General features: G+C 40.9%; 1 protein-coding gene across 4 annotated transcripts in view; it reads left to right on the plus strand.

Annotated features, from left to right (window-relative positions):
- LOC140199629 (sodium-driven chloride bicarbonate exchanger-like) overlaps nucleotides 1–14,831 on the plus strand; it is a 248,613-nt gene that overhangs the window by 144,191 nt on the left and 89,591 nt on the right. For all 4 annotated transcript variants that reach the window (XM_072262026.1, XM_072262027.1, XM_072262024.1 and 1 more), the window contains one exon: nucleotides 14,072–14,229. In XM_072262026.1, the coding sequence (XP_072118127.1) occupies nucleotides 14,072–14,229 (158 nt within the window). The remainder of the gene's footprint in view (nucleotides 1–14,071; nucleotides 14,230–14,831) is intronic.

Genomic DNA, 14,831 nt, shown 5'->3' on the forward strand with positions numbered 1-14,831 from the left:
GTTAGTGCATTTCCTATACACCGATAAGTCCAACCCTTTGTTTCTGATTATGTAAATTAACCTTACCCAAAACTTAGTTTAACTTGCTCACTTCAGTCTCAAATTCACTTTGGGTGCAAATTTTAGTATCTGCCCCTAATGGAAATTCTGGGACGTTTTGAATGTAGAAGGTGAATATTCTGAAATGAGTTATGTTTGCTAAGTCAACATTCTAAGCCTGATGGAGCATGAATGAAATGAGAAAAGCGCATTCCATGCTTTTAACAAATTTGTTATAATGCATCAGAGAATGTTTGCTGTTTCGCAAGAGTGCAAATTAAAGGACATGAATGTATGGGACAGAAATTTTTAACAAATGGTATTGCTAAGCTTTAGCAGATTTGATTTTAAGATGGATAAAAATAATTGTAATTGAAATAAAATGTCCTGTTAGCAAATGTGACTTTCAAGTCAACCCACATAAAGCAGCTTCAAATCGGGTTTATTGTAATCTCCTTTTATATTTGATCATACTATAACCCAAAGCACAGACATTCTTAGTGGCATTTTGTTCAATGGATGTCTAGTTAGAGAAGATGTATTATGCTTGGTACGTGGTTTGGATAAACACCATTCATTGCAAACCAAACTGGGACTCAGACCTTTTATCTGGAGCATCTTTTAAAGTGGCATCTTATTTTCTCTAAAGTACTTTTATTTTTTGTCTTTCTAATCTGCTCTCATTATTACTTCGGTGTAAAGTCAGGCAGGTGTTCTTATACTTAATCTTCGTTAGTTCTCTTGTTAGGGTGAGTGCCAAGGGATGCATCTGATCATTATAATCTAAACTGCATTCTTATTTTTGTCTTTCATTTTTGAATGTGGATTTGCAACATGCACAAACATTTACTCCCTTCCTGGAAATAACTTAACGCAATGTGGTTGGTCAAAAATATTGCAATTGGTAACTACAACGGTACAATTACAGCATTTTGTTAACCCTGCAAAATTCCTTTAGTTGGATATGCCATAAGATGCAGTAGTTCGGTATACGTGAGGTGTTGCTTATCAAATCAGTGAAAGGATTGAAATTTGGCCATTCCATTTTGTCCCTTGCTGACCCTTGCCAGGTTCAGAACACGTACTAATAACATCGAGGCCGACATCTTTTGCCTCTCCACTGTCTCTGTACCATCAAGTTTCACTGTGTAACAAAATGCCATTGAATAGATGATTGACTTAAGCTTGATTACTGATGGAGCTGGCTTGAAATGCTTCTCCAACACCATATTTGCTATTTTGATGCGAAATAATATCAAAAGAATTGAAGAGATCTCTTTACTTGTAAAGCAACTTTGGCAAACATCTATAGATGTGTGGTGGAGAGTATATTGACTGGCTGCATCACAGCCTGGTGTGGAAACACTCATAAATCCTACAAAAAGTAGGGACACGGCCCTGTCTATGATGGGTAAAGCCCTCCTCGCCATTGAACACATCTACATGAAATGCTGTTGCAGGAAAGCAGCAGCATCCATCAACAGGGACCCCCCCCCCCCCAACCACCCAGAACATGCTCTCTTTTCGCTGCTGCCATCGGGAAGAAAGTACAGGAGCCTCAGCATTCAGAAACAGTATTATTCCTCAACCGTCAGGCTCTTGAACCAAAGGGATCTCTTCACTCATCTTCACTTGCCCCATCATTGAAATGTTGCTGCAGCCAATGGACTCACCTTCAAGGACTCTTCATCTCATGTTCTCGATATTTATTGTTTACTTATTTATTATTTCTTTTTGTGTTTCCACAGCTTGTTGTCTTCTGCACCCTGGTCGAACACTAAGTTCGGTGGTCTTCCATTGATTCTGTTGTAGTTATTATTCAGTAGATTTATTGAGTATGCCTACAAGAAAATGGATCTCAGGGTTGTATATAGTGACATATATGTACTTTGATAATAAACTTACTTTGAACATTAATTTCTCTATTACTCCCCCATTCAGAAACAGTTCTCTCCTTGTGGCCAGCGATGCATTTCTATGAATCAGTGCAACTTGTATCGAAACAAGTTCACTGCTATCGATCCCACTTGTGTGTCATTCTCAAAGCAGCCATTCTTCAATTTATGACAAGAATAGGATAGAGCATAGAACAGTACAGTGCAGTACGGGCTCCTCGGTCCATGGTGTGGTGCCATCCTTTTAACCTCCTCTTCAACCAGCCTAACCTTACCCACCTACACAGCCCACACCCTCTATTTTACTTACATTGATGACCTAGAGTATCTTTTAAATGTCCTTAATGTAGAAGCCCCTACCACAACCCCCTGCAGTGCATTCCAAGCACTTAATAGGAGTGGGCCTCTGTCGGTCAAGGTCGACTATGGATATTGCAACCTAGCTGTCTTTAATATGCAAGTCAGGACAGTACAATATGGAGGGCAAGCTGTTGCTCATGTTGCAAGCTCCTCGTCTCCACGCATCTGATGTTCCCAAAGGAACGGCAGAGGCTGATGCATTTTGACACCAGCAATGTCGCAGGAATTGTCTGCCACTGTTAAACTCAATGGAGGACTACCTTAAAGACTCCAACTCCGGATTTTTCCTTTGGGGTTTACTCCCAAGGCCTTCCCCATGCGTGGATATAGCTGCATGCCAGCGGGCATCAAACTTTTCCATCTCCTAGTGGAGTGCCAACCACAACTGACAAGCCCCATCTGCCTGAAGCAACAGTTTTAGGGTTCCAGGAACTTGCCTCTGCCTCTTCTGTAGGTAGAACAGTTCTGCCAGGCCTCGTAACTCAGTCACATGTGAAGACCAAGAGCTGAACATGGTTGTCAGAGGATATTTGAGGCACACCCTATAGGAAGCATTTAAAAAGTAGTGTGAGCTTATTTCCATTACCACCACTGGCTATAAAAACCTTAAGGAACCAAGCAGCTATTCTATAGGGGGACAAAAAATACTATCCCTGACGTACCCCTACACCACCTCCAAACACCTTTTATCTTTTGCCATTGCCGCCCTGGGAAAAAAGAGTCCGGCTCTCTACTCTATCTATGCCTCTTATCACCTTGTACACCACTATCAAACTGACTCCATCCTCCTTCATTCCAAAGAGAAACATCCTTAGCTCACAAAGCTTTAACTCATAAGATGTGCTCTCAGTCTAGGCAGCATTCTGATGAATTTCCTCTGCACCCTTTCTATAGTTTCTACATCTTTCCTATAATGAAGCAACCAGAAATGAACACAAGTGTTGTCTAACTATGGTTTAAGAGAGCTGCACCATTACCTTTCTGCTCTTGAACTTAGTCCCTTGACAAATGAAGGCCAACACACCATATGTTTTATTAACCACCCTAACTACCTGTGTGCCAATTTTGAAGGAGCTATTGTGGATTCCAAGATCCCTTTGTTCCTCCACACTGCTAGGAATCCAGCCACTAACCTTGTACTCTGCCTTCAAGTTCAACCTTCCAAAGTAATTTACTTTACACTTTCCTGGATTGAATTCCATTCACCACTTCTCAGCACAGCTTTGCATCCTACCTATGTCCTGGTATTACCTACGGCAGCCTCCTACACTATCCACAGCATTATCAACCTTCATGTCACCTGCAAATGTACTAACTCACTCTTCCACCTCCCTGTCCAAGTTATTTATAAGAGCAGAGGTTCCAGAACAGATCGCTGCAGAACACCGTAGTTCACCAGCCTCCAGGCAGAATACACTCCATCTATTAATGTCTGCCTTCTGTGGGCGGGTAATCCCGAATTCGCAATGGATCATGACTTTCTGGATGAGCTTACCATTGGCGAAACTTGTCAAAGGCTTTACTAAGATCTGCCACAAACAGAGAAGATGCGTATCCTGAGGAATATGATTCATATATCACCGGCTACATCTATAAGTGTATCGACAACATTAATACCTCGAGAACAGTAATCCCACAGCTAAACGTAGAGCTGCACTCCCTGCTAAAAGCATGGGGCGCTGCTTTCATAGCGGGATACAGAACAGCTCTTAGCGCAGCTAGAAGAAACCTCATCTTAAGCACCAAGAGGGCAAAGACTGTCTACAAACAAAAAAATTCAGGAATATCTCTCTCATAACTATCCTCAGTGTATGTGGCTGGGCATCAAGGGCATTGCTGACAAGTTAAGGAAAAACAGCGTGGACGGTACCAGCGACTCCCTGCTTCCCCTGACACGCTATAAACAATTTTTATGGCACGCTTCGATGCATGCAGCACAACGACAGCCACGAAAGCTAACCCTCCCCCCAGGTGAGCAAACACTGTCTGTAACAGCAGTGGACGTGAAAAGAACTGCAGAGAGCCAACCTCTGAGAGGCTGCTGGGCCAGACAACATCCCAGGCTGAGTACCCAGAACTCTCTGACATCTTCATGGATATCTTCACCACTTCACTCACCCAGGCTGCTGTCCCCACATGCTTCAAATCAGCAACTATCATCCCTGTGCCAAAGAACCCTACACCTTCAGAACAAAATGACTGACACCAATCATCATGAACAGCTTTGAATGGCTGCTAATTGCACGCATCAAAAATTCTATTCCTGCCACACTGGACACTCATCAATATGTTTACCGACAGAACTGCTCTATGGCAGATGCATAGCATCTGTCATGCACCTGTCACTGACATCTTGGGGGAGAAAAAGGGACTCTTGTATATTTTATATTTCAGTAATATTTGAGTAATCTTGTGTGTGTGTGTGTGTGTGTATGTATTTTTTTGATTAAGCATGCTTGTTCATTTAAATAATTCATTATGGGTTATATGTACAAATACATGAATTGCATAAATCATCATGCTACCTCATGATACATGTGCATCTTGCTTAAAAAACAATGTTAGACTTACATTTCAGACTTCTGTGTTTTCCTTTGAATAAGCTTAATGTCTTGAAGTCATAACTTATGTCAGAATGTTGCTCCTGGATTTCAGTTCAGTATTCAACACTTTTCAAGAGTATTCAACAGAATTCAAGGTCCAACAAACCTTGGTGAACTGACTCCTACTCCTCAGTCTAAATTCACCACTGTACAACTGGATGTTAAACTTTCTAACCAATAGACCTCAGATAGTCAGGATGCACTCTGCTCTTCCCTGCTCATCACTCCCAACACCGCTGCCCCCTTCCCCCCATGACTGTGTACTCAGTTCCCTGATGTACACTCTGATCACACATGACTGAACGACTAAACACCCGGGTAATCACATTGTCAAGTTCACCGATGTGGTGACAGTGTTGAGGTTCATCACAAACAACAATGGGACGGGTAACAGAGGAGGTAGAAGAGCTCAAGGCTAAGTGCAAGGAAAGTAATTCTCAATGTCAACAAGTTCAGGAGAACTCACATCACTCCTCTTTACAACGGTGGCACAGCAGTGGAAACTGAGCCGTTTCAAACTCCTGCGAGTGAATATCTCACATAAACTCTCATGGTCCAGGAACACATTTACATTTTCAAGAAAGCTCACCATTGCCTCTACTTTCTGAGGAGGCTGAAGAGAGCTGGAGTGTGCATGTCTATATTTATGACCTTCTACTGATGTGCAGTAGATAGCATGCAAAAATGCTGCATCACTGCACACTACCAAACTGCACAGCAATAGAGAGGAAAGCTCTACAACGGGTAGTCAGAAGTGCGCAATGCATCGTCGGCGCCAACCTACGCACCATCCACGGCATATGTACAGAAAGGTGCGACATTACACACCGTCCACGGAATATATACAGAAAGGTGCGACATTACACACCGTCCATAGAATATATACAGAAAGGTGCTGGGAGAATGTCAGCAAAGTCATGGAGGGTTCCCCTTCCCCTCCCCCCCCCCCCCCATTCTGCTCATGGACTGTTTGTTCCACTCACATCAAAAACAGTTGCTTTTCCCAAGCAATGAAGCTGAAAGCTGATCAACACCTCCACCCACTAACCCACCCTACTATACTCCCCCCACCACTTTATCATTTCCCGTCAGAGTCAACTTATCTACAGACACTCCTGTGTCTATCATCACTTATGGACATACAATTGAACTATGTTTATAAGCTACCTTATCTATTTACATTTGTTGTGCTTTTTATTATTATGTTCGTTATCTTTTTGTGTTCCATCAGATCCAAAGTAACAGTTATTTCATTCTCCTTTACTGTTGTGCACTGGAAATTACATTAAAGAATCTTGAATCTTAAATACAATACATCCACCATTCTAACTTCATCAATTTTTGTCACTTCTTTGAAAAAGTTAATCATGCCCATGAGGCAAGAATTGTCCTTCGTAAAGCTATGCTGACTAATTCTAATCAGACTATGCTATTCCAAATGCCCATAAATACGGTCCCTAAGAAGCCTCTCCATTAGTTTACCAACCACTGAGGTAAGACTTACTAGTCTGTAATTTCCAGAATTAATCCTATTACCTTTCTTGGATAAAGGTACAGTATTTGTTATCTTCCAAACCCAGGTACTACTCTTGTGGCCAGTTAGCAGCTAAAGATCATTTTCAGAGCCACAGTAATCTCTCCCTTATTTCCCGCAGTAACCTGCAGTACATCCCGTCTGGTCACAGTTACTTATCTATCCTATGTTCTTCCTAAACTCCAACACTGCCTCTTTCTTAACCTCTGCAAACTTCAGCACATTGGTCTGTTCTACACTGACCTCACGTTCATCAAGATCCCTCTTATTGGTGAACATTGAAGTAATCAGTCCATTAAGGACCTTCCCTACTTCTCTAACTTTAGGCACATACTTCCCCCTTTATCCCTGCATGTTCCTGCCCTCACTCTAGTCATTCTTATGTTCTCCGTGTACACTTAGAATGCTTTGGACTTCTTAATCTTACTCACCAAAACCTTCTCATGTGACCTCCTAGCTCTCCTAAGCATTGTCTTAAGCTTCTTCCTGGCTACTTTATAATGCTCAAGAGTCCAGTGTGATGTTTGCTTCCTAAACCATAAATATGCATCCTTTTTACTCCATCTATCTTAATAAGCATGATTCCTTCACCCTACTATCTTTCCTCTGTCTCAGTGGGACAAGCTTACCCAGAATTTCATGCAAGTGTTCCCTCAACCTCCACATTTTTGGTGTGCATTTTCCTGAGAACATCTGCTCCCAATTTATGCTTCCAAGTTCCTGCCTTATAGCCATGTAATTAACCCTGCCAAAATTAAGTACTTTCTTGTGTTATCTGCTCCTATCCTTGTCTATGGCCATGCTAAAGATCAGGGAGTTATGGTAAATATGATCCATGGAGGGAAAAAGATCTTAAAGACAGAGTGAAATAGATTCTGGATATTTTGGTGCAGTGTATTCCCATGGGTAGAAAGTGTAACTTTATAGGAAAGGTGGAGGGATGGAGATGCGTCTCTACCAAAGAAGTTGTAAGGCGCTCCTTCCCTCTGCTAGCCTACAGATCACCCATGGACAAGGTTTAGCACCTGCTTAGCCGGCACCCCAAATCAGGGTCAGGTGAAGCCATGGGAGCAGGTAGTGTTTGGTTGTATATGCAGCTGGTGCATATCACAATCCTAGTTATGTGACCGCTGATGCCAGACAGACAATCTCTGAACAGTATTGATAATGGCTGGGGTCACGTGCCTTGTAAAGACACTGCGAAGAAGGCAGTGGCAAACCACTTCTGCAAAAATTGCCAAGACCTAGGTCACCTAGGTCATATGACACAGCACATAACAAACAAATGATTTTTTTCCCATAAAGTACCTTATTTAACTTACGTTAAGGCATTCATATAAGAAATAGAGTGGTCTACTTCTGTTTCCAACTTGTATGTCTGTGTAGGGGTAAATAGATTTTGGATGAAAAGACATGGAGAATTAAAATTAAATTTTAATTAACTTCCTTCATCATTCCATACTGGAATAAATTGAAAGATATACAGAATGCCATATTATTTTAAGCATAGAAGTTAAAACATAAAATACAACACAGGAACAGGCCCTTTGGCTAACAAGATTGTGCTAAGCTAATTAAATTAGAAATCAAATGCCCAGCTCAGCTCATTCCTTCTGTCCACAGAATATCCATATCCTTTCATTTGCAATATATTCACATGCCCATCTCAGAGGCCCTTGAACAGTCCTAACGTACTTATCTCCATTACCACCACAAGCAAACACATTCTAGGCATTCCCTCTGTGTAAAAAAGAAAAACAATTTGTCCCCTGCATCTCCTTTGAAGGTTTCCCCCTCACCTTCAATGCATTTCAACTCAGGGATAAAGATACTATCTATTCCTCTCATAAACTTATAAACCCCTATCAAGTTTCCTATCAACCTCTGCTGTTCCAGAGAAAACCAACCCAAGTTTGTCCAATCTCTGTTTATAGAACATGTCTTCTCATCCAGGAAGCATCCCGAGAAAAACGTCTTTTGCTTCCTCTCCAGAGCTTCAACATCCTTCCTGTAGCGGGGTGACCAGCACTGAATGCAATACTCCATTTGCAGCCTAACTAGAATTTTATCAAGCTGCAGCATAACTTCCTGACTTTTGAACTCAATTTCTTGACCAATAAAGGCCAGCCCACCATATGCCTTCTTCACCACATTATCAACCTGTGTAGCTACTAGTTGGGAGCTGTGCGGCTGCACCCCATGATTTCTCTGCTCATCAACACTGTTAGAGTCTTAACAGTGTACTGTCTCTTCACAATTGATCTCCCAGGTGCAACACTTCACATTTGGCTGTGGTTAAACTCCATCTGCCATTTCTCTACCAATATCTACAATTGAACTATATCACGCTGTATCCTTTGCCAGAATTCTACACTATCTTCCTATTATCTGCACACTCACCATCCCACGCATCCACGTTTTAATCCCTACAGAAAACCACTAGTTACAGCCAGAATAAATCCCATCAACCACTACCCTCTGTCCTCTAAGGGCAGGCCAATTTACCTGTATGAGTCTCCCTTGAGGACCTTGTCAAATACCTTACTAAAATCCATCCACAGACATCATCCCTCAGCTCTACTTTCATCAGTCATCTTCGTGTGAGGCAAGTGTTGTCCTTGATTGAGATTTTTGAGGAGGTGACAAAGCCATGCTGGCTGCCCCTGATTAGGTCATAAATGTCCAATTGCTCATCAATCTTATCCCTAACAATCGCTACGACTGATATGAGATTCACCACTCTATGATCTCCTGGATCATGCATGCTTCCTTCCTTCCTTGAATAATGGAATTACGGTCGCTGCTTGCCAGTCCTCCAGGACCTCACCTGTGTTTCGAGGGAGCACAAAGATTGGTCAAAGCCCCAGTAATATCCTCCCTTCCCTCTCAAAAACCTGGGGTATATTGTTTTAAGCCTTGGGGAATGTATTTACCTTAAAGTTCTTTGAGACCCCACACTCCTGTCTTCTCTATCTTGAAGTGCTGTAGGAAATTAAGACACTGCACACTGATCTTCCTGACCTCCATGTCCTTCCCCTTGGTAAATACTGAGGCAAAATACTGATTTCGGACTTCACCCACATCCTTTGCTTCCAAGCATATGTTCCTGTTTTATGCTTGAGTTGTACGACCTAGATATTTTCTTGCCCTTGATGTATTTATAAAATGCCTTGGAATTCTTTTTTAATTCTACTTGCCAGGGATATTTCTTGGCTCTCTTAATTCTCTTAGTTCTTTTCTGGCTTCTTTATATTTCTCAAGAGTTCTGTTTAATTTAATTTCTTAAACTTACATGCACTTCCTTTTTCTCTTGACTAAATTCACCACCCCTCTTAACATCCAAGATTTCCTGTCCTTACCATCCTTGTCCATCCTCCTTTTGGAATATATTTTTTGAGTACTTGGTGGAGTTTATTCTTTCAGTACCTTCCATATGTCAGATGTGAGCATGCCCAAAAAGAGCTCTTCCCAATTAACTCCCTCTAGTTCCTGCCTAATACTTTTGCAATTTACCCTGCTCCAATTTAATACCCTCCCACAAGGTCCATACTGATCCTTATCTGTCATCATCATCATCATTATGTGCTGTGTCATATGACGAGGATGATCATGGTCTTTTCTCTATCCATGACCATGACAGAAGAAGTTATCTAGAGCTATCCTAAAACTGAAGGAGTTGAGATCACTATACCCTAAATGTTTTCTCACTGACTCATCAGGTGCAGTAAGTCCGATCACCTGGTTGTGCTTCTTCTCCCAGCATGTAGGCAGAGACTAAAGACTGCAGCACCAGTGGTGAGGACCACCAAAGTATGGTTAAGGGAGGCGCAGGAGTGCTGACAGGACTACTTTGAGTCAGTCGACTGGACAATAGGGATTCATCTTCGAATCTGAATAAATATGCCACAGTTGTCACTAACTCATCAAGACCTGTGTCTGTGCTTTCGAGAAGCTGAACCAAAAGCTATGGATGAACTGGGAGATTTAGAGTTTGCTGAGGGCTAGATCTGTGGCACTCAAGTGTCCATATATGACCAATGGAAGGACATTTTAAGAGCTAAAAATCAATTCCAATTGAGATTATAGGCAGAATCAGAAGCATATCAGCTCTGGCAGAGTTTGCAGGTCATTACTTCCTACACAGCAAAACTGAACATCATGAATGGTTGTGATGCTTCACTCTTAGATGAGCTCAATGCCTTTTATGCACGTTTTGAAAAGGAGAATAAAACTACACTTGTGTGAGCCCCTGCAGTATACGGTAACCCTGTGATCTCTGTCTTGGAGGCCGATGTCAAAACTTCTTTCAAGAGGGTGAACCCTCAAAAGGCAGATACAATCTCACTGGCTCTCCATTCGGCCTTAGATCACCTAGACAATAGTAATACCTAAGTCAGACTGCTGTTTATTGATTACAGCTCAGCATTCAACATAATCACACCCTCCGTTCTTATCAACAAGCTCCAAATCCTGAGCCTCAGTACCTCCTTCTGCAACTGGATCCTTGACATTCTCAACCGGAGCCTGAGTAGATTGGAAGTAATGCCTCCTCCACACTGACAATCAACACTAGCGCACCTCAAGAATGTGTGTTTAGCCCACTGCTCTATTCTTTCTACTCCCACGATTGTGTCGATTATAAATTTGCTGACAAAACTATTATTGTTGGCGGAATTTCAGATGGTGATGAGGAGGCAAACAGGAGTGAGATTGATAACTGGATGAGTGGTGTTGCAACAAGCAGTGAGGAGGTACAGGAGCCTGAGGGGACACACTGAACGTTTCAGGAACTGCTTGCTCCTCTCTGCCATCAGATCTCTGAATGGACCATGAACATTTCATCACTATTTTTTCCCTCTCTTTTTGCACTACTTATTTAATTTCATTTAAAAATTATATATCTACTTATTGTAATGTACAGTTTTTTATTACTATGTATTGCAATATACTGCTGCTGCAAAACAACAAATTTTAGGACATACGCCAGTGATATTAAAACTGATTCTGATTCTGCCCTTCTTGTAAAATTGCCAACATAATTATTTAAGAAACCCTCTTCGAAGCATATGCCAAATTCTAAAGCTCTTGCACTAAGGAGCTGCCAACCTATATCAAGGACGTTAAAGTTTCCCATTATAACAACTCCGTTGTTTTTATACCTCTCACCACTCTGCTTGCAAACCTGCTCCTCATACCTTCCGGTGGCTTTTAGAAGGTCTTTCTTGGTTTTGAGTTCTTGTCATATAGACTGATAATCTGGAGTGAGTTGGGACAAATTTAATCTGGAGTGGATGAGCCCTTGATTATGTGTCCTCTGACTGCAGTTGTGTTCTTGTCCCTGATTAATCATGGAATTTCACTCCTCCATCTTGTTTATCTCCTCCTATACCTTTTCTAAAATATTGGAGCTTCTCTCAACCAAGTCTTTGTGAAGGTCACAACATCACAGTTCCACCAGCTGGAATTCATCACCCTTACCTTTACTCTTAGCATTAAAATAGGCACACTGCAAGCTGCCTGTCCCAATGCGTCTATTATTCCCGCCTGTTTTTACTGGGCATGACATCTAACTTCCTCAATCCCAACATTTTCTGACATCCCAACCCCCTGCCAATGAAAATGCTATAGGCAAAGGTTTTTTTTCACATGCATGAACTGCTTTAGCTGAAATCCAGTGTTAAGTTTGTCACGAATGTGGATGTATAGAAACGTAGCCTGTGCATTGTTAATATTGTATATATCAATATGATGCTGATAACATACATATGTAATATAATGGATGTACGATGAGATAATGAAACAGTAAGTGTGTCGAGGTTCTGTTCCCATCAATGCATTTAGATAAAGGTGCCAATATTTATCTGTAGATATGGGAAGTATTATGTGATGTATAAACTATTTTTGGTTGTCTTTTGAAAGAATGGTTCTACAAAGCAACAGAAAATTCTAACTCACATAAAGCCCGTTAACAGCGGAGGGATTGAATTTTTGAAATAATTACAAAGGAATTAATGAAGACTTGAGCCAAGTGCACAGTTAATTAAGACAGAATTTAATCCCATACACTCCTTGAGAGAATGCAGCACAGAACTGCAATTGCAGTTTTTAAGGCTAATTTAGTATAAACCTTTCAGGCATTTCACTATTGTAGTTGCCAGGACAGCCATTCTACTGTTCTCTTTGCTGTGACTGCCACCTTATGTTGCTGTTTTTGACGCATTGCAGTAGATCGTGAGAGATGAACAGCATATAAATTAAGTAGCATTTTTATGTGAATGTAAAGAAGAGGATGATCCCCATTCCACACTATTATGACAAATAGAAAATTGTAAAATACAGAGTTATAAATTCTTTCATCAAAGAGGGAGTTATTTTGTAGTTTATATATATTTAAAGTAAATATTCACTTCGATAACGTTACTAAGCACAAGTACATATCCCCAGTAGACTTGGGTGCCATTTGTTAGTTGGAAAACATGATGCTAAAAATAATCCTGGTGTTTATGCTGTGTAAGGGATAACATTAGGGGTGCACATTACACTGACTGAATATAGATCAAATTCTATTTTTATTCAGTATTCTTAAAAATTACTTTTGAGCTCCAGGAACTAATTTCATAATTCTCCATTCTTTTTTTTAATGCTGCAACTAAGTGGACATTTTTTGATATTTGAAATGTATTTTTAAAGTATTTAATGATCTGTCAGATTGCAATATTAAGTTGTCAAAGTGGGATTGAGTTGCACCTTGCCTTATGAGACAAGGGTTTTTTTTAGCTGGCAGTCTGAAGTGGGGCTACTTTTAGCAGTATTCTATGAGATGGGCACAATGAATTGGAATTAATGTGGTGAGTAATGTGCAAGATGGGGCTGCCCCATTAATACAGGAAAAGCTATTTTTCACAGTCAGAAATGCAATATCTTCACCGTCGTTTATTTCAACAACTGAATGACAGGACAGAGTACATTTACAAAAATTGATTTTTCTCAAGATCAGGGACACTATAAATTTACAATGCTGACCATTTCTAAGACTCACAAGAAAGGTGTTTTATTGCAGCAGTGCGTAACAGATGCTGATTTTGTTGTGGTTATATATTTAAAAACACAAGTACCAATCTTCATGTTTTCTTCCCTGCCTTCTGACTGCGCTAGTTTCTATCACTTTATTCCTTGCATCCCTTGTCTGCCCACTCACTGTTTCACTCATTATCCCCCCTCGCTGCCACACTCACTGCTCCCCTTTCTATCTCACCTCCCTCCTCCATTATCGGCCCGCCTGACCAATGAACTCACCATCTGCCACAAACCAGGAAATGCTGAAAATACTCAGTAGGCCAAGAAGCATTTGGCCTGGGGTTGATGACACAATTAACCTAAAACGTTGACTGTTTCGTCTCTCAACTTTCCATCTATCTAAAACTAGAATTTGTCTAAAATTATAATAGAGTGACTTTTAATAGATAATATTTGCCACTTATTCACATATGACTTATTGATCCTTATTACACAGAGCCATAGAAAAGTACAGCACAGAAATGGGCCCTTCAGCCCATCTAGTCCGTGCTGAACCATTTAACCTGGCTGTTATCGACCTGCACCTAGATAACAATTTATAAAATTATATTGTTCTCCTTTAGGTGGATATGCACTTTATGAAAAAGATACCCCCAGGCGCAGAGGCTTCAAATATCCTAGTCGGAGAACTTGAATTTCTGGATCGATCAATTGTTGCGTTTGTTCGTTTATCTCCAGCTGCAGTTTTATCTGGAGTTGCTGAAGTTCCAATCCCAACACGGTGAGTCTTGCAGGTGCACATTGCTTGTTACTCTCTGACAAGCAGCTGTTCATGATGAATGTGCTGAAACATCAATTAGAACCAAAAACATTTCAGCTGATAAGGACCTTTAGCACAATATGCTCTCTTTTAAGTTCTAATCTTAGAAACCCAAATATTTTACATCATTTGGGAACTAATTGCTAAGGTGAAAGATATTAGGCCCTCTGCTCAAACCAATGAGAAATTGTTGTTTTTTCCCCTAACACCAATGAAACTGTCAGGGATCGGTGGACTGCTTTGTCTCCAGCCTTCCTTATAGCACCTCTTATTTTATGTCAAAATGAGACTTTTGAGCCCCTGTGACTTGAATTGAACAGAATAGAACATTTTCTTGAACAGAAGGTAAATCTTTGTTCATTCATTCATTATGTGCAGTGTCATATGATGTGGGTGATCATGATCTATAACCATGATTGTTCTTGGCAAATTTTTCTGCAGAAGTGGTTTGTCATTGCCTTCTTGTGGGCAGTATCCTTACAAGACGGGTGACCCCAGCCATTCTCAATACTCTTCAGAGATTGTCTGCCTGGCATCAATGGTCGCATAACCAGAACTTGTGA

Source organism: Mobula birostris, chromosome 6 (assembly GCF_030028105.1).
Source record: "Mobula birostris isolate sMobBir1 chromosome 6, sMobBir1.hap1, whole genome shotgun sequence".
Taxonomy (NCBI): domain Eukaryota; kingdom Metazoa; phylum Chordata; class Chondrichthyes; order Myliobatiformes; family Myliobatidae; genus Mobula; species Mobula birostris.